The sequence below is a fragment of the Protopterus annectens genome, chromosome 7.part1 (genome assembly GCF_019279795.1).
Source record: "Protopterus annectens isolate FY-2018-M chromosome 7.part1, PAN1.0, whole genome shotgun sequence".
Taxonomy (NCBI): Eukaryota; Metazoa; Chordata; order Ceratodontiformes; family Protopteridae; genus Protopterus; species Protopterus annectens.
This window is the reverse complement of record NC_056740.1, coordinates 367358852-367379990: the sequence shown is the minus strand read 5'-3', so window position 1 is coordinate 367379990 and position 21139 is coordinate 367358852. Positions and strand designations below refer to the sequence as shown.

The 21139-nt window shown below is 42.3% G+C and overlaps 1 protein-coding gene across 1 annotated transcript in view; it reads left to right on the top strand.

The window, feature by feature from the left end:
• The window catches only part of ACOX2 (acyl-CoA oxidase 2), a 1215466-nt gene that overhangs the window by 317297 nt on the left and 877030 nt on the right, over nucleotides 1–21139 (top strand). The window contains exon 5 of the mRNA XM_044078809.1: nucleotides 15728–15847. Coding sequence (XP_043934744.1) covers nucleotides 15728–15847 — 120 coding nt within the window. The remainder of the gene's footprint in view (nucleotides 1–15727; nucleotides 15848–21139) is intronic.

The following is a 21139-nucleotide window of genomic DNA, read 5'->3' as shown; positions in this document are numbered from 1 at the left end:
TGTCCCATCTTGTAGCTGTAAGCACTTTATTGCCTAGCTTACAGTCTCCATTTCTGATCTGACCCTCAGCTTCAGAAACCCAGGATCTGGGAATCCCAAAAGAGTCAATGTCGGATCCGAGGAAGCTACCTTCTTGACTCCTACAATGTCCCTGATCAGTTGTGTTCCACATTTGTTGGATCAGAGCAGGTCTTGGATCTGAGATGTTGGCACCAGCTCCGGGGGGGGGGGGGGTTGGCTGTGGCTCCAACCTTGTCAGACTCTTCCCTTCCCCTTGGGTCTTTGGCCCTTGACAGTTTGGATCTAATTCTCTTTGGAGGTCTCGGATCCAGTGTGATCTCTGCAGCTTCAACTCGGGGGGGTGGAAGAAGGGGTCTCTCTGGGTATCCAGCGGCTTTCCAGATCACAGAAAGAGCCTTCTCTAGAACCAGAGAAACATCTCTCCAGTTCCGCAATCCTCCCCATCCTTCATCTGGTCTGAGCATTGAGCTCATACATCCTGCCATTGGTCAGGCTTCCCTGTTAATCTTCCAAGCTGTTTCCCAGCAAGGGGTCCCCCTTTCTTCTGATACCTCTCCTGAACACCCCACAGAGGAGTTCCCTCATAAGAAAAAGTGCAAGAAGAGGCACTTAGCCTCCCTTTGGAGTCTTAGACTGACAATACCAATTTCAATGAAGGAAAAGGATCACCCAGATCACTACCTGAATATGTTTCCTTTGGAGACATTCTTGAATTCCTAAGGCAAAAAGGTGACTGGTCTTCTCAAAATACTTCTTCTGAGAAGTCGATGTTTCTAGAGGCTTCCGGAGTAGGCCCACGTACACAAACTCATTGATTTAGTTTCCTGCCGGGCTTGGAAAGAGCAGGACACAGTCGAGCCAATACCAAAACTTTCGGACAAGTTCCATAGTTTACCTGCCGATGGTGTACATTGGAGTAAAGCTGTCCCAGTTGATGCCATTTTTGTGTCAGCAGCCAGAAAAAAGGAGCTGGCTGAACAGAGCTTCTCTGTTCATCCCCCAAACAAGGAGTCTCAGTCGCTGGACAGACATGGAAAGCACGTTTATACCTCAGCCACCTTTGAGCATTGAACTACTTGGCAGATTTTACACATTTGCAGAGAGATTTGGTCAAAGAGTTAACCACCTGTCTCGAAAAGACCTTGTCAGAGGAGGACCTTAAAAAGTTTTCTCCTCAATTGGCAACTCTTTCTTCCCTTCTAAATTCCTCAGTGAGGCTGACTTTGCACTCAGTGGAGCTGGTACAGGCATAGCCATAAGGAGATATGCCTGGATGAGACTTTGTTTTGTCACAGAACCCTTCAAAGCAGCTTTCATTAATGCCCCCTTTGATGGTACCTCTTTGGACCGTCTATTAAAGAAATGCTTGTCCACAGTGAGAAAGACAGAAAGACCTTGTCTGCTGTGGGAATCAAGTTTTCTACCCCCTAGAAAACTTTCTCAAGGAATCAAAAAGGTGGGAAGAAGACTTGGTTCAGAAAATCTCAAGGATCTTTCCAGGATCCACGCGGGGATGCTTCCTCCAGAGGCAGAGGAGGAGAGTTCATTGGTAGATGCCACCCTAGAGGCAGGGGGGGGGTCCGGTGAATCAGGGCTTTAGGAAACCCTTTACCAATAAGCCCTATCAGAGTTCCTGAAGCGCTGCCTGACTGCCCATCTCCGGAGAGAGTTGGGGGACATTTATCACTGCACCTCGTTGCCTGACAAATATCATAAAAAATGTCTGGGTGATAAAAATAATATCCAGATGTTACTACATTCCCTTTTCTCTTTCATCTCCAAGTCACAGGAAGATACTTCCTGACATGCCACAGAGTCAGAAGGAGTTTGCCATTCATGAAGTTCAAAAACTTCTAGAAAAAAAGAGTCATCGAAGAGGTCCTGACCGAACAAATAGGATACAGAACTTATTCATGTTTCTTTTTGGTACCAAAGAAAGCATGGGACCTAAGACCAATACTAGATCTCAGCAACTTAAACCTATATGTCAAGAAGTCAGAGTTCCGAATGGTTATGGTTCAGTCCATTCTGCCTCTTCTATGCAAAAAAAAAAAAAAAAAATTCTAAGCTTGTTTCCTGCCTTTCCTGTAACTATTCTAGTCTAGATACAGATTTGCTGTATCCAGGATTGTTTGTAAGCTTCTGAGCCCGGCAATCCTTTCTGTGTTGGAGGGAAGCCTTCTAGCTTATCACTGGGAGTGGTAAGCACTAGGTAGCCTATCTACCACAAGAGGAGTGGTTTCTGGCCCAGAAATTGTAGTTCATTGGCCGTTTGGACAGTGTTTTCCATCTCTTTCAACTTTCTGGTTTAAAAGCCCGCATTTGTGCTTGTTTCCCACATTTCCTATAACTAGTCTAGTCCAGATATAGATTTGCTCTATCCAGGACTGTTTGTAAGCTTCTGAACCCATCAATCTTTTCTGTGTTGGAGCAAAGCCTTCTAGATTGTCAGTGCAAGTGGTAAGCACTAGGTAGCCTATCTACCACAAGAGGAGTGGTTTTTGGCCCAGAAATTGTAGTTTATTGGCCATTTTAAAAGCCGGCATTTGCGCTTGTTTCCCGCCTTTCTGAGTGTTGCCATAGTCTGGTCTTCTATTTTTCTGTTAGATCTGCTAGTTATCTCCTCTCCTGCACTTTTACTAGCTTATTAGTCTAGCACTTTACCAGACTTCTTGTAGCAATTATTGTAGCACGGAAAAGTGCTACCAGCACTAAACGTTCTACAAGGAAATAGATGTAGTACTTATTATTAATGCTCACCCCCCTCCAAGCATGTCTACAGGTCAGTTCCCTGTGCTTTCTCCTATTAACCTGGTGAACTTGGGTATCCTGAGGCAATGTAGCAACTGCCTCATGTACACTGACAACCCTCTCCTCTTACCTGCTAACACTCAGCCTTGCGAGAGATGCACTTATATATCCAAATTGGAAACCATGCACTCTCCAGCCAAGACTGTAATAGCTGGTCAAGAGGAGAAGGTCAACACTTGCACCACACCACATGGAACACATACCCCTCCAGAACACACACCAGCACCGGCTTCACATAAAAACACAAACCACACACTCACCTTTGTGGAGGCTCTCAGTAAAAATCTACCTAGTCAGTTGCCTGTCAGGTGCCAGGATCCACCACATAATGCACGCACTCAGGTCTCTCAACAACAGGTACAAATATAACTCTGTCATTGTACATATGGGTGTGAATGACCTGAGATGTATCTCCCTGGACTACATGAAAAGAGACATGGAGGAGCTCTCGGATTATGTAGCCCAGCCAGGTATGACCCTAGCCCTGAGCAGCATCCTACCATCACCCAGAATGATACCACAATGCAAACAGAAAATGATTGATTTCAACAATTGGCTAAGTTTCTGGTGTCATTCTAAGGGGATCCAGTATCTATCTGCCTGGGATGACATGATTAGCAGACCTTGATGTTTTGCCAAAGATGGCCTACATCTGTCACCCCTGGGCTTCCGGATACCGGCCAAGGCTCTTGACACCCCTATAGTGCCTTTTTTAGGTGATGTTCCAAAGACCAAATTACCACCATAACCACTACAAACAAATGCAATCTGAGGGTCATGCTGCTCAATGCTAGAAGTCTAAATCTCAAAATGTACTCACTAGAAGCACTCCTTAAAATAGAGAGCATCGACATTTGTGCTGTAACAGAAACCTGGTTCAAGGCAACAGAAAGCACCCCTGCACTACCAGGCTATAACTCATTCCACACCTTTCTGCCCCAGAACTTGGACTGAAGCTCCAAAGGCGGTGTTGTTTTCATATTCATAAAGGATGTGCACACCTCCATACTGGTAGCCCAACATAACACATCAGAGATACTTCAGGTGCACCTAACATTGGGTAAGACAGCGATTCAAGTCGTAGCCTGCTATAGGTCCCCAACCATGTCGCAAGACTCACAGTCCACGTTCCTAAGCACCCTGGAGAATATTACGGTCCAACCTAACACTGTCATACTGGGCAGCTTCAACTACCCCTCCATTAACTGGGAAAACTACTCATGTACCAATACACTTGCCCAACGTTTCCTGGAATTCATTAATTCCAATGCCCTGGACCAACTTGCTCTTACCCCCACTAGAGGTATCAACATCCTTGACCTGGTCAATACTAAGATTGGTGACTGTTGCTCTACACCAGTAGTCAACTCCTCCCTAGTCAGATCCGACCACAAACTAATCACCTTGAAAATCCACATCCCTCCCACCCCCACCCCGCAAGGGTAGCCACCATGAAAAACTTCTCCAAAGCTAACTTTGGGCTGCGAAAAACAGAGATGGTTAACTTCACGGCACCCATACAAAAGGAGAATAGTTGCATGACCACTGAATCATACACCAATGCACTGTACGAATACATACACAAATGCATGGATCTCGCCAAAACCAGTAGAACCAAGGCACTCTCCTCCAAAAAAAGAAGCCAGTCTGGTGGTCCCCTACCATAGACAAACTCTACAACAGAAGGAGGAAACTGATGTGGAATAAGGTGAAGTCCCAAGACTGGAAAAACTCCCTTATCAGCCTCAACAAAAAGTTGACATACTACATCAAATCCTCTAAAGCTAGCTATGAAAACAGAATTGCAGCAGATAGTAAAGGCAACCACAAGGCCTTCTATAGTTATGTAAAGAATCTCCACGGCAATACCCAGATTTGCTCTGAGCTACTGCACAATGGTACCTCCTGTACTGAGCCAACAGATGTTACCAATATACTGGCCGACAGATTCATTGCCAACTTTACCCCACCCCTCCCCTCCCAAAAGACCAATCACAATACCAGTAGCTTCCTAGACACCCAGTATTACTGCTGCACAGGTTAGAACAGCACTGTCCAAGGCCAAGAATACAGCTTCTATGGGACCTGACAATATCCCTGGCTGTGTTTTACATGAACTACAGAGTGAACTGGCACCTCAACTGTGTGCCCTGTTCAATCACAACCTCACCTCAGGCTTTGTCCCTACCAAATGGTGCACTGCTACAGTCATCCCTCTCCACAAAGGAGGAGCGACTACAGACCCTGGGAAGTATTGCCTCATTAGCCTGATGAGTCTGATATGCAAAGCTATGGAATGCATCATCATGGACCTAATAAACAAGGATACAGGGAATCTCCAAACTCTGGATCCCACACAGTTTGGTTTTGTGAAGGGTAGATCGTGACTGCTCAACTTGGTTGACTTCTTTGAGTCAGTCACCAGAGTTGTGGATGAAGGCAAGGTGGTTCATACAGCCTACCTTGATCTGGCCAAGGCCTTTGATACCATTCCCCACTCAGGAATCATAGAAAAACTCACTAAGCTAGGCATCAACCCTTATATCACTAGGTGGATTGCAAACTGGCTCGCAGATAGACCCCAAAGTGTGAAAGTAGCAGACTCCAACTCAGACTGCCGACCAGTCACGAGTGGAATCCCACAGGGGTCGGTCCTGGGTCCTCTCCAGTCTGATATCTACTTCTATGAAGTCCAGGCCAACACGAAGGGACTCTGGCTGACAAAGTTAGCAGACGATTGCAAGTTGGGAGCTATTATTAACTCCCCAGTTGATGCTGACATCCTACAGAAAGGCCTCAAAGAGACCAACGACTAGTGTCGGAACCATGGCCTTAAGCTCATTACTAAAAAATGTGTCATCATCCCCTTTGGGAGAAACCCATTTCCCATGAATTACCACATCGATGGTAGTCCACTAAACACAGAAGGCGTTATAAGAGATCTGGGAACACAGGTTGACAGCAACCTCTCTTTTGAGCACCACATTGCCATTGTGGTCAGAAAGTCCTTCTGTGTGGCACATGTCATTACTAAGGGTTTTGCATCCAGGAAAAAAGAGGTCATTGTCTCCCTCTACTCTTCCCTCATTAGGCCAGTCATCAAGTACAATGCCCCATTTGGCATGTACCTCACTAGACACCTGCAACAACTGGAGAGGTCGCAAAAGTACCTCACAAAGAAGATCCTAGGCCTTAAACACTTCTTCTATATGGACAGACTCAAAAAACTCCAACTATTCTCTGTCTCATATTGCCTACTTAGAGGCCATCTCTGCTTGACTTAGAAAGCCATTTCTGACCCAGCTCTGTTAGAAATGCTACATCTAAAGAAATCCCAATCCCTCCACACCACATGCTCCAGAGATCTCAACCTCATTACCACAATCAACAGAATGTGCTGGAGGGACAGGTTCATAACCCAGAGACTGCCCATGCTATGGAATAGACTTCCCATACATGTCAAACAGAGCACCTCACTGGCCTTCTTCAAGAGAAATCTTGATGAGTGGATGGGAAATAGAAAATTCACCCCGGGCATCACTTCAATGACTCTACTCGACAGAGGCACTGGGAACTAAGGTTGGGTGGCATGATGTCAGGGTAATCCTATGGGCTAGGCTTGTAAAGGCTCCAGGACCATTAGCCTAATACACACCTATGAGTTAAATCTCCAGGATGCGTATTGTCATATCAAAATTAACAAACATTCCAGGAGGCACTTGCACTTTCAACTGGGGCCAATCATTACCAACTCAAAACACTGACCTTTGAACTCACCACAGCCCCCCCTGGCGTTTACCAAATATATGGCAGTTGTTGCAGCTCACCTGAGGCTAAAAGGGTTCCAGATGTTTCCATATTTGGACGATTGGCTCCTTACTGCACCAACAAGCCATCAACTGATTCAAATCAGGGAATACCTGGAGCACATCTTCAATTCCCTGGAGATTTCAGTAAATCTAGTGAAATCAAACCTTGTGCAGAATCTATAATTTATAAGAATGCAGCTGAACACTTTAACACAAATAGCATCGTTACCTCTCAGACATCAAGTCCAGGACTTGTTAGACCATCCACCTCCACCATCAAAGTTAGTCCTCAGAGCACTAAGATCTGTGTCAGTGGCCATCATCCTAATACCTTTGGCAAGAATTTTTATGCGAGTTCTTCAATGGACAATGGCTGTTCAATGGTCAATTCTTACCAGTCTCTCTCTCTCTTCTGCTATCAAACTAACCCCAATGTGTAGAATCTATCTCCAGTGGTGGAAGCAGTCAAACGATCTATATCTGGGCAGGCCATTCTGTCTCTCCCTCAGTAGCCACAGTGTCCTGGTACGCTTCCCAGTTGGGGTGGGGGGGCATTATCAGGAAAGATGGTCCAAGGCATGTGGTTCCCCGATGAAACCAAGCTGCATATCAATGTCATGGAGATGACAGCAGTCCTTCTCACATTGCAAGCCTTTCAGGAACTACTCCCTCTTGGGAATATTGTGATTCATACAGACAACATGTCAGTGGTCTGGTATATAGACAAACAAGGAGGAACCCAGTCTTACCCTTTATGCAGAGGGACCATGAGGGTTTGGGAGTGGGCGATCTCTTCAAATCACTTTCTAATTGCAATGCACATTCCCGGAGACACCAGCACATTAGTAGATAGGCTGAGCATGTCCATTCTTACTCAGTATGAGTGGACCCTCAATCAATTAGTAGCAAACAAGATTTTCAGCTGTTGAGGCCAGCCTTCGACCTTTTTGCTTTACCCCTAAACAGCAAATACAGCAAGTACTTCGTTCTAATCCCCCCGAAGGGGGAATTCACCATGGGATGCTCTAGTTCATGATTGTCCCCAGGGGCTCCTTTATGCTTACCCCGCCCCCCACCATTGATCCTGAGATTTCTACAGAAAGTTGTAGAAGAAAAGAAGAGCACAGTTCTCCTCATTGCCCCTTTCTGGCCTCATCAGATATTGTTACAGTTCCTATGGTCTCACCTCAAGTATCCCCCATAAATACTGGATCCCAGTCAGGACCTTATTTCTCACATATCAGAATGTCATCAGCCCAGTCTGCACACCCTAATACTGGCTGCATGGTTTCTCCACTTCCGGTGATTGTACAAAAGCTTCCCCAGTATATGACGGAATCTTGGCCTCTCAGAAGGCTTCCACAAAAAGGTCTGTAACATTAAGTGGAAAAGATTTTCGATTTGGGCATCAAAGGAGAATACTGACCCATTTTCAGCACTCACGTCAGCTATTCTCCTTTTTCTGAGTTCACTTTATCATGAATGCGTCAATTTTTCTATTATAAATTTATAGCTAGCTGCCATTTCTAATTTTCATTCAGGAATAAGACCTTCTGCTATTTCTTCGAGATTATGCAAGGATTTCATGCAAGTTATCTTCTTATTAAGACCACCAATAAAAGATCCTTCTCCACCTAGGGATCTTACAGTTGTACTTCAAGGTCTCACCCAAAAGCCATTCGAATGAGCCAACAGTTATGACTTGAAATTTCTTTCCTGGAAAACAATATTTTTGGTAGCCATATGAGTATCTGAATTGCAAGCCCTATCAGCCAAAACCCCTTACATCATTTTTCATAAAGACAGAGGTCCTTAAGAACTAGCCCTTCCTTTATGCCTAAAGTAGCAACAGAATACAGTTACCGGTTTTCTTTCCAAATTATTCAAACAGAGGAGAATATATGTTATATCTTCTGATGTTCAAAGACAGTTGCATTTCTATCTGCATAGGGAAAAAAAGCACAGAAAATCTGATCAACTCTATATATTTTTCAGTTAATCCCTTGGGTCAAGCAGTATCCAAGATCACCTTGGTTAAATTGATAACTGATTCCATTTTTGCTATTTATTACCAAAAAGATATTCAGTTACCTTGTCCACCTAAAGCTCGCTGTATGAGATCCATGGCCACTTCATCAGCCTTTTATGCCAGGGGCTTCAATTGATGAGATATGTGATGCGGCCACCTGGTCTAAGATTCATATATTTGTCTCACATTATAAATTGGACATGGTCTCCAGAAGCAGGGCATCCTTTGGCTCGACAGGCATATCCTTCCTTAGGGGCCACCCAGGAATTATATAGCTAAGGGCTCTGACTGAACAGTGCGGAAGAATGAAAAGGACAACATCAGATATAGAAAATGTACTTACAATAACTTGGCGTCTGTTTTGTCCATTTTCATTCTTCCTCACATCCCTCCCAACCATCCCCCAGCCTAGGTTTCTTTGAGAAGTTACCTAGAAGAGTTTGGAACCCATAAGTTCATGGTTTGGGTCCCAAATTCGTTGATCTGTTCTGTTTCTTCCTTGTGGATTGTATCCTGTTGTGTATGGCAGCAAATTCGATCTGAGGGGTTAGAGAAGGTGTGATGTATTATGGGGGAGGAGCTCGAGACTCAGATCCTAAAGTCTTGAAAATAGAACCCGAAGACTCAACAGTGAGGAAGAATGAAAATGGACAACACAAATGCCAGGTTATTGTAAGTGCATAGCTTCTATTTACAATCCCAGCCACCAGTCCATAAACCCCCTTTGTCATAAATATTTGCAATGTCCAGTACTTCTTTACATAAAGTTTTCAAATTTCCTTTCAAAGTCTCTCTTTCTACCTCTGTTCAAAATTGTACGTGAAATTTCTTTTTTATTTTTCTGTTAAATGCTTTTATCACATAAAGATTCCATGAGTTACAGTCTTTCTTTTTCACATTTTCAAAAAAAAGGTTCTATTGAAAAAAAATTTTCAAATATAATGTTACATCATGTTTCTGTTAATAACAATAAATTCAATTACCTCATATGCTTTTATACCCAAAGGAGCTATTAAATTGTCCAAACATCATACCTGTCCATTTCTTTGTCTTTACTTTGAATCCTTACCACATACTTCCATTTTTCATTTTCTTCTGCTACTCCCTTTTGCCTTCGTTTACTTTCTCTGCATGTTTTCTTTTCCATCTCACCACTGTTCTTCACGATTGTCTCTGCATCCTCCTTTTGTATTTTCTCCATGATGCTCCCCCAAGAAACACCACCTTCATTTTCTGGCTCACTCTGCATCACCATTTCCTTATGTAAATCACCCCACAACCCTCTGACTAGAGGGTTGTAATTATACATCCATCATTTGCTGACTTATCTCCATCAGACAGATATCTTTGGAACATTGTCTCAAGAATCAAGCACAGATTCTTCAGCCTCAATATTTGCTTTCTCCTCCATTTATTTCACCAGCCCATCATCTTCTCTCTCCATCTGCCTCCCTGTTTCTCTGGGCCACCTCCGTGCCTTGGAATGAAAAGAGTGCTCCTGCAAAATGTGCAAGAATAATGAGTAGGGGAAGTTCCTTGATGCCCTGGCCAAATTTCCCCTAGTAGTACAAATACAACCTTGGGTCTCCCCTGAAAAGACACTCCTAGCCTAGTGGGACTAACCCAGTCAACAAAGGATAAATAAACAAATTATCAGTTTTGTACTTTGCCTTTTGGTCTTTCTACAGCACTGAGGGTTTTTACAAGGTGATTTGTACTGGTCATAGCCCTTTGCAGACTACATGGTGCTCAGATATTTCCCTGTCTGGACAACCTTCTTATTCAAGCCCCCTCTCAGCCTGTTCTGCAGGATTTTGAATTTACTATTCTCCTTCTTTGCCATGTGGATTTCACTCTGAATCTCAAAAGGTCTATTCTGACCCCTTCACAGGACCAAGCTTTCTTGGGATTCAGGCTTCAGACCCTATCAGTGATATCTTTTCTTCCTTCCCTCCCCCCACAGTCCTCTCTTTGATAGCATTTTTCCAGTCTCTTCTTCCTTTACAGTGATGTCTGCAAGACCGTTTTTATGAGCTGTATGGTTTATGGCTTCCACCATTCCAATGGTTCCTTTGGCCAGACTCCACATGTGGAAGTGTCAATGGCATCTCAAGGGAGTGGGCTGCAGCATTGTCATCCTCTGGACTTTCCCGTTACTCTCTTGCCTTACAGAAGTTCCTATGCTGAATTTTCCATATTTCTTTAAATCCAGGTTCACCTTTTCAGTTCCCATCCCCCATTCAGGAGCTGTTTACAGATGCTTCAAACGTGGGTTGGGGGGCTTTCTCCAACATCAGGGTCCAAAGGGTCTGGTCTCCTCAGCAGGTAAAAGACCATATCAACATCAAGGAGATGAGAGTTCTGATTTTAACCTTTTACACTTTGTATTCTTTCTGGGGTCTAGGTCCCCTCAGGAATTTTAAAGACAACACCACTGTCATGTGGTACATAAGCAGAGGTGCACAAAGTCTTGCAATCTTTGCAGACTGGCCCTCATAACTTGGGATTTTACTATCTGCCATCAGTTGACTCTTCAGGTTGTTTATATTCCCTCAGAGCACAATCTTGATGGAACACAATTAGAGCAGGTTCAGGACAGATCCTCACAAGTGGATGTGTCACAAGGTAGTTTTTCTGGACATTGGCCATCATTAGGGTACCCCAAAAGTAGATCTTTTTGCCTCCCCTCTGAGCAGACAACTTCCTAAGTTATATTCTAGACTGCCAAGTCCTCTGGCTTGGAAAGTATATGTCATGTCATTATTGATTCCCCCAAATTATGTGGATAGCCTACAAAAGGGCCTTACAGAAACAGATGCTTGGTGCCAGAGCCATGGGCCCAAGCACAATGGCAAGAAATGTATAGTTATCCCCCTTTGGGAAAAAACATGTACCCATGAATTACCACAAAAGTGGCAGTACACTAAACACCGAAAGTGTGATAAGGGACTTAGGGACACATGGTCTCATCTTCGATAACCACACAGCCACAACAGTCAGGAAATCCTTCTGTGTGGCACACCTCAACACTAAGGGCTTTTTATCCACAAAAAAGGAGGTCATAGTCCCACTGTACTCATCCCTCATTAGACCCATTATAGAGTACAACGTCCCATCACAACAACTGGAAAGGCCACAGAAAAACCTCACTAAAAGAATCACAGGCCTAAAGCAGATGCCCTATGCTGACTGTCTAAAAAAACTCCAGCTATACTCTGTCGCATATCGTTTACTCAGAGGCGATCTCTGGTTAACATACAAAGCCATGTCAAACCCAGTGCTGTTGGACATGCTACAGTAAGAAATCCCAATCCCTCAGAGCTACATGCTCAAAGGATCAAAACCTGTTCATCACAATGAACAAAACATGCTGGAGGAATAGTTTCCTGACCCAGAGACTCCACATACTGTGGAATAGACTGCCCATACTTGTCAAGCTGTGCACCTCTTTGGCCCTCTTCAAAAGGAACTTTGACGATTGGATGGGAGATAGGAAATTCACCCCTGGGATCACGTCAGTTGCCCTGCTAGACAGGGGACCAGGGAAGTAAATATTCTGGGATAAAATAGCCAGGGAATTGTTATGGCTAGGCTTGTATAGGCTCTAGGGCGATAGCTTAGTACCAACCTATGAACCTATGAACCTATGTATTTCTCTTGTAAAGGGATGCTCCTCTATTCTTATCCCCCTCTTCCCCTATTGCCAAGGGTCCCACACAAGGTCATGTGGGACAGGCCCAAAATCTTGTTAGTGACTCCCTTCTGGTCCAGAAAGTAGTGGTTTCCCCTTTTATTTCACCTGGTCAGGGGCAGTCATCACAAGTTACCTCACAGGATGGATGTTCTCACACAGGACAAGGGCTGTCTCATTTACCTTCATCCTCTCACCCTACAGTTGATTCTCTGGGTGATAAGGGTTTGATTTCTTTTCACCATCAGTTTTCTGAGGAAGTGTTTTAGGTTTTACAGGAGGCCATAAAACCCACTACTAGAAAATCTTATGTTGCTAAATGGAAGAGATTTTCTGTTTGGTGTTATAACCATGAACATGACCCTCTGCTAGTGGGTATTCCTACTGTTCTTTCTTATTTGTATCAGATGCTCAATTCTGGTCTGGCATACTCATCTTTTAGCATTTGTCAGCCATTTCTGCTTGTCTGCCTTTGGATTCACAACTTCCCTCTAGAGTTGAGGCTAAACAGTTTTTGAAAAGTGTCTTTCATATTAGACCTCCAAGACCTTAATTTTTTTCTTGAAACGTTAACTCAGCCACCTTTTTCTTATTCAAATATTTTATTAAATGTCCCATGAAAAAATAAGAGACAACAAATGACAACAGTATTCTCATCCTAAGACAACATATTAACAAAGTAAAAACTATTTAGAATATGTACATAGGTCTGAAGCAGAACTGCAGATCACACATAAAATACACAAGTTCTTTAGTGTAAGTATCAATTCAGAAAGAGTTATGGTCCATTTGTAAACTCAGCTACCTTTTGAACCAGCAACGTCTTCTACTTTGAAATTGTATACCAGGAAGAGTGTCTTGTTGGTGGGACTGATGTGCCAAAAGAGTCTTTGAGCTTCAGGATCATATGGTGGCTCCTCCTTTTCTAATTTTTTCACAAAGATAGAGTGTCTGTAAGGAGCAATCCTTCTTTAATGACTAACGTTGTCAGTGACTTATCTTTGAATAAGACCATTCATCTTCCTTTGTTTTCCCTCCCCTCAAAATAACAGTGAGAGGGTTCTACATTGTTTGGTTTTGCATAGACAGCTCAGATGTTATTTAGATAAAACCAAAGATATTAGGAAATATGAACAACTTTTTGTTTCTTTTCATGCCAAGAAATTGGTTTTAGGTGTTTCCTAAGCAAAACATCTCCTCTTGGATTTCTAAAGCCATTTCTTTTTGTTATGTTTTCATGGCAACAGCTTTTTTCTATTCTTGATCTGCCTCATTTGAAGCTTTCTTCAAGAGTGTTGATGCTAAATCTATTTTGGAAGCTGCTACTTGGCCTTCTGTACATACTTTTACTAAGCATTACAAGTTGTGTGTTATTTCTAGGGCTAGAGCAGGTTTTGCCAGGTCCACCCTCCATGTTTTTTGGAGGGTTCATGTATTGCTTCTACCTCCTCCCACCTTCTTCAGTAGCTTTAGTACTCTCACTTTTGTAAGGAATACTTCTACAGTGAAAAGGAAGGACATAGTATAGTTGTGTAAAAACCTAACATAACAGTAAATGTCATACTTTCCACTGTAGCAATATTTGGTCCCTCCCTCCTTCACCCTGTTTTTTTTTCCCCCCTTTTTCTTCTTTAACATCTGGTCGTGGGGTCTTTCGTTCTCCCACAATTTTTCTTTTTCTTTGGTGCCTTATGTACCTTATGCCTTGGACATAGGACACAAGTCTGACATGCAGCACTTGGACGGGCCTAAGGCTTTGGTATGCTGTCTGCAAATATGGCTATCCTCTGTAGGATATCCCTTTTGTAAGGAATACTGCATTAGTGAATAGTAGAACAGCTACTGTTATGGTAAGTTCTTACACAACTGTACTTTCTTTCTATATATATATATAAAGGAGTGAGTGCCCAGGGCAGTGCATCTGGGCAGCCATCAGGTGATTTTTTTGATATTACCCTACCCCATTCCATTGAGTGCTGATATGCAAACCTGCAAAAGTAAGGGCCTACTGTGCCATCACAGAAGCACATGCGTGCACACTCATATGATGACACATACAGTACATGTTTTCTACCTGGCAGAGCCAAGCACACATCTCTGCCCATTTAATCCTTACTGTGACATTCATCCTCTTGTATGTGTCAACAATAAAGCAGGTCAGACCTCATCAGTTTCCTCCCAAGGTGACAAGCTGATGTCCAGTTCTCATCTTGCCCTCTCTGGCTACCTGATCACCCAAGCTGCTGAGTAATCTCAGGTTGTCTGGGATGCAGTCAGGGCTTTGTCTCTCTCTGTATCATAAAGCCATCTGTTCTGAACTACAGACTAGTCACTTTAACATCTGTAATGTAAACAGAGCCATAAGGAAAAAAATAAGATATGAACACTTGAAATAAAGCTTATTTGTATAAAATAAAATGAAGCAAACAGTATGTCTTGGACTGCAAAGAGCTTCAGTGATGCAGACAACCTAACTCCAAGTGTAGGAAAGAACTGAAGAGAGGGAGGCCATGCTTTAGTTGCTATGATTAATCCAGTGAAGGAGCCACAGATATATGGATATTCACTTTGATGGAGTGCTTTGAATGCTACTTTTGAATAGTTCTACCTCATGTTAGTATATTGCTAATAGTGCCCTAATGGCCAAGACATCCCTGTTGGAATTAGAAGTTGGATACTGGTGGGTCATAGTGATAAATCAGTAGAGTTCATACCACAAATTTACAAGGGAGTGCATCAGTTGCTAGTCTGTCAACAAAATGCATCTTCCTAGTAGTTCTAACTGTGATGCAAATCCATGGCACTTTATTGATCAGTACTTGTTTATAGTAATCACTGTCATAAGTGTGAGACTTGAAGCTGTGTGTCCCAAAACTTGCTGTTACACTGTTAAAACATTTTTGCAAGGAGGCCCCTCCATGAACCTAACCCTGCTGCTTATGTATACTGACCTGAGACTGATGTCGCTTAGAGTGGGGGGAAGATACATTGAGGTACATGAAGCCGGTACTTAACATATACTCCTAACATTTCCGGTTATGGTTCCGTTATTTCAAGGGATGCAGTTACAGTCCCTAGAATTTCAAAAAGCACTTGTCTACAGAGTCCAGCCTTCATTTTCCCCATTCAGTATAGCTTTTGGTGCTGAATGTAATGATTCAATGTGTTACATATGTTCTTTATCCCAATATTTTTACTTGCAGTTTGCTAGTAATGTGTTGGTACAACTGTTTAAGCTTCTTGAAAGTGATGCTGATTATATTGTAGTAGTACACATCAGTAATATACATTGTCAGGAAAGGGCATAATTTGGAATACTGATTTGCTTGCAGATGTTACATTATTGTTTACTGTATTTTTTTTTAGTGGGACGATCAGCAACACATGCTGTAGTGTTTGCTCAGTTGTACACCCAGGGCAAGTGTCATGGTATGCATCCCTTCATTGTTCAGATTCGCAGCCTTGAAGACCATTCACCTTTGCCAGGTAAGTGCTGGATTATTTTACCATTTTAGTGGAAAAAAGTTTGACAAACTGGTAGAAAGAAGCAGAGTAGAAGGTGAATAAGGTGTGTTAAAGAGAGATAAAACCAGTTTGGAAACAAGGCATGATGAACTATGCAGTTACTCACATGAGGGAGACTTTGAAGATAAAATAAGTGATGGTGTAAAACCGCCAGGAGTAAAAGCACAGCCATATGTGAAGACTGTGTGAAAAGATGCTGAGAAGACCAGGTATCTTAGATCTATTTATTATTAGAGACAGCGTGACAATATATTATCTCCATCAAGATGTAATTAGTTCTAATATTCTCACTACTTCTGGAGCTAAAAGCTCCACGTATATTCAAATTCAGATAATACAGAAATGATAAAGATGCAAGTAACATTAGGATTGCTAAGTGCAAATTTGCTTTAGTAAATGAGTTTTGTTTCACCTGAAGAAACATCAGATACCAGTTTTTTTCTGAAATTGTCTTTGATCTGATAATTTGCCATTTTTGACAGCAAAGGCTTGAGGTGTAGTTAGTCTAAACTTGTAAAGCTTCATGAACTGTCTTTGTCAGTCAATGAACATTTTGAGTTTTGAGTGGTCTATGTCACTTTTGCTATACAACTCTGGTCATGCAGCTAATTATTTTTGCTTCAGATTACCTTTTTAGCATGCAGTATTGCAAAAATGTTACATTTCTTTTGCTGTCAGCTGTTCATTTGGCTGGAGAATTTGTCACTAACAGTATTTTGTTTTCCTGTTCATGATACTACTAGCCCTAACATGAAGGACATCATTATTTGCCTTTATATCCATTGCTGGTTAACAGGAGGCCAAAGTCATTTGTAAAGTATTCATTTTTGGAGCATTCACAAGTAGTAACAGAATTTTGTTTTTCAAAGTGAATGTGATACTGTAGGATTCATAAACAAAAGCTGCCCAATGTATGTAGATCAGCTATAAGTTCTCAAAAACAAGTTGGTTTGTTTCACAGCTACTTAAGAAATATATCCTGTGTTAGGCAACCAAGATAAACGTATGCTCAGAACACATGTACTCAGGTAAGTGCAGTTTACAAGGAAATGCATTGGCAAATAGAGTGATAAAAGCTGTTTTGCAAGGGGTAATTGCCCAACACCCACCTTCTTCTTCTTCCGGCTTTTCCCGGTGAGGAGTCGCTACAGTGGATCACCTGTCTGCTCATGACTGGCAGTGACGTTTTACAGTGCTGAGTTGCCAGCCCGGCACCCAACCTTCCAGAGAAGGCACACACATGCACGCACTCACACCTAGGGCCAATTTAGAGTGTCCAGTCCACCTACAACATGTCTTTGGAATGTGGGAGGAAACCAGAGCACCCGGAGGAAACCCACGCGACCACAGGGAGGACATGCAAACTTTGCACAGAAGGCACTCCAGCCAAGGATCAAACCAGAGAACCTCTTGCTGTGATGTGGCAATGCTAACCTCTGCACCACCATGGCAGCCCTAATTTCCCAACACCCACTACACCTCCTTTATTCTCGGTACAAAGTTGCTACTGCTCAAAAGACCAAGTGATCAACAACAGATAGTGAAAGCTTGTCTTGTTGTTTCACTGGTAAGCAGTAATCCTTGAGCATATTAAAAAAATAAAAAAACAAAACAGGACTGAAGTACTAGTAACACGTTTCCCACAGAGTGAAAAACAATATCACATAAAGGGCTGCTCCCTTAAATTGTCATGCTTAAATAGCTGTGGTATGAGTAGTGATGTATCAAGCAACAGCATGTAAGTTAATGGAGCTTTCTGTCAGGCTGCTATATCTATATCAGTAGTTGGAGTAATTCATAAAAGCTGCCCCATTTACAGAGCTGTATTGTACAGACTGATGACACGGTAACTGTTCGCAGAGTTGCATGGTACTTCTATATTCTGCCCCTGCTGTAGAAAATCCTTTACCCGATTATTAGAGGGGGCCATAGAATACTAATCAGTGCTGCATGCCATAGAATACCACTTTCATCTCGGTACTGTGGTCCTCTAGGTTCATCAGTTCATATTAGACAATCTATCCAGTAGACTGTTAAGAGTCTAGCCAGTGCATCTTCTTTTAAAGAGAGTTTGGGAGCTGCATTCACATGGAACAGGACCCTATTTCATAGATGGATCCTTTTGGAGAGATGCTTCTCTGGTCAATAGGTTCTGGGACAGGTGTTTGTGGTATTACCTTTTTCTGCTTTTTCTTGGGGGGGGTATGTACTTAATCATCCAGGATGAGGTCTTTCATATTCTTAAAGGCCAAATAGAGTTCTCAGGATAATAATCTGTAACAGAAGAAGAGTGAAAGGGCTTTCAGTTGCTCAAAGTAACTTAAGGAGGCATATCTAACATTTTCTTTCTTAGGAATTGTTGAGGGGAGGTTGAAATTATTGGACATGTACATGATGAAGGGGGCATTATATTCTATTATGGGCCTGATTATGGGGATTAGGGAGGGACAATAACATTCTTGGATCTGGAGGATATACCTTTTGTAATCAGTTGTGGTAATAAGTAGGACTTCTTTATGATATTTGATACACAGTGGTCAAGTGAGCACTCATTTTTCAATGAATGTGTCTAGGTCTCTGAAAAGGGGGGGGGGGTCGCAAAGAATACTACACTGCAATTTTATTTTGCACTGAGCTTTAGACCATGGACACTTGATATTACTATGGTTTTCCTATTGCAGGATATGAGTATCAGACGTGGAGTTTCCTGAGAGCACCAAGTTTGCATTCATCAGGAACCTTTGCAAGCCAGTGACCCTTAAGGTTATCCTGGACATCAGAGAAGTGCATGCCAAAGAGGAGTAGACCCAGAAGAGGACACTATGGTATGCTATTGTTGGGCCACCTTTTAGAAGAAAATATACCATTAGCCCTCACATGTGGGCCTGTCTGTGAGTCAGTTATTGGTCAAGCAACTTACATAAGGGTTGATATTTAAGGGAGTAAGCTTATTTATGATAGCAGAGTTTGGGATAGTGTCAAAGGCATTTGTCAGGTCAAGGTAGGTAGTACCTACTACATTATCCAGTGCTTTGGTTACCCTCTCAAATAAGTCAACCAGCTTCAGTAGTCAGGGCTGCCCTTCATAAAGCTGAAATGGTTGTGACTGAAGCACTGTAGGCTAACAGTGAAATTATTTATGAGTTCTGTTATAATATAGGTATGTACCTGTCCAAACACTTGTGAAAACTTTCCTACAAAAAAAATCAAGGGCCTAAAGCATAAAAACTTTGCAGACCACCTCAAAGCCTTGTCCCTTATCTCAATTTCAGGCTACTGACAGATGACCACTGCTTTGCTTAGAGAGCTTTAACAGAGCCATTTCTGTCAGCCCTCTTACATATTCAAAACGCCTATGACATCATAAGCACCCACTCAAGTGATCTCAATCTATTTTGCAAAATAAATAGAACATGTTGATGGGACAGGTTTGTAATCACAGAGAATACCACTTCCCTATCTTGGAACAAGCTCCCCTTGTCAATTAGAAAAATCAACCAGACTCATGAATTCAAGAATGCATTAGAACATCGCCTAAGTAACTCATGGACTGTCCCCATAAAATTCCACCCTAAAAAGCAAACCTTTCTCCCCTTCCCTTCCCCCATGCCCTAAGTTTTACACTTATTTTTACCCTCTTCCTCCTTACTGTTGAAGCTTGACTTTTTCCACATTTTTTCTCCTCTGTCCTCTGGTGGTGGTGCTACGGTAGCATTGTCGCCTCACAGTAAGACGTCTGGTTCGATTCTCAGCTAGAGCATCTTCTGTGTGGAGACATGCGTGAATGGGCGTACCTTCGTTGAAGGTTGTGCATCAGGGCGGGCAACTCGGCACGTAAAAATCTACTGCCAATCATTAGCGGACCGGAGTTCTGCTGTGGCAACCCCTAACTGGGAAAAGCCAAAAGACACATCAACAACAACGTCCTCTGTACCCTTACTTTCTTCTCACCATACCCTTCCCCCTCCATTCTGATCATTCATATATAGATACGTGCCTTATATTCTCTTTTGAATCTACTCTTTTCAATTTAAGTCTGGAATTCTGACAATCTACCTCAGTCTTATTCTTTCTTATATATTCTAACTGCTCTTCTGTACTCTAGTCCATCAATGTTCCTTACCCTCCGTTATTTCCTATAATCTAACATGACATTCTGTTAGTATTACTTCACAAATGTATATTTTGTAAATAGACTTGTTAAAATGTGTTATATCTGTGATGTCTGGATTTTATACTATTGTACTGACTAAACTTGTCTTTTGTAAGTGGAGCTTTTCTCCCCGAGCTTCCGCTGAAAAAGGGTTTTCACTCAGTCGGACTTTCCTGGTCAACAAATGTCAGCAAAATAAATAATTAATAAATAATTCTGTGGCACTATCTTTAAATCGGGTTCCTATTAGTAGAACTTAAGACTGAAACGGCAAAATATCGACGCAGCTTTTAAGCAAATTCTTTCCCTGGGAAAGATTTTGCTTGGCCGCTTCGTTACTTTGCCGTTTTCGGCACTGTAGTGCGGTCTCGGAGTTGGTATATTTAAGTAGGGGTGTGTGTGGGTGCATTCCCCCACTTAATGTAATGTTTAAAGTGTTTGTTTTTTTTTAATTTTTTGTTGGAACACCGATTTTTTTCCCCCTTGGTTCGACATTGTAAGCTTTCGCTTACATAGGGTCAATTAATCACCGTTCACTTTTTTAAGCATTCGGTGATCTAATATAGACCCTTTAAATCCATGTAAAGCAAAGTACTTATCTTACTCTATTTAAATGTAATTTGGATGAATGGATGGGTAACTGCAAATTCTTCATCAGTTTAGCACCCCTGCCCCCATGGACAGTGGAGACATGTAAATGTCCCAACATATCCTTGTTCAGCCTATTTCTAGGTTATTTGTATTCAGAATACAAGGACTAAAAATTACCATGAGAATGTAAGACTAGGCTTGTTAAGATCCTCACAAATCAATAGCCTAGAAAGTACCTATGAACCTCTATACCACATTGCAGATAATAATGGTAAGGCTGTGAGGTTAAAAAGGTACCTGAGGAGATCACTAAGACTATGCTTAGTGCTGACCAGGACTAGAATGTTGTTGGGCCCTATGGGGTTAATGTTTCTTATTTTGGGTATAGCATTTATGACCTGTTCCAATGTAATTGTGGAGGCATCAGGGACAGTTTAGAAATGAGGGATAAATGGGGGGGGGGGGGGTGAAACTGAAACTAAATGTCTCTGCAAGTATATTAGCAATAT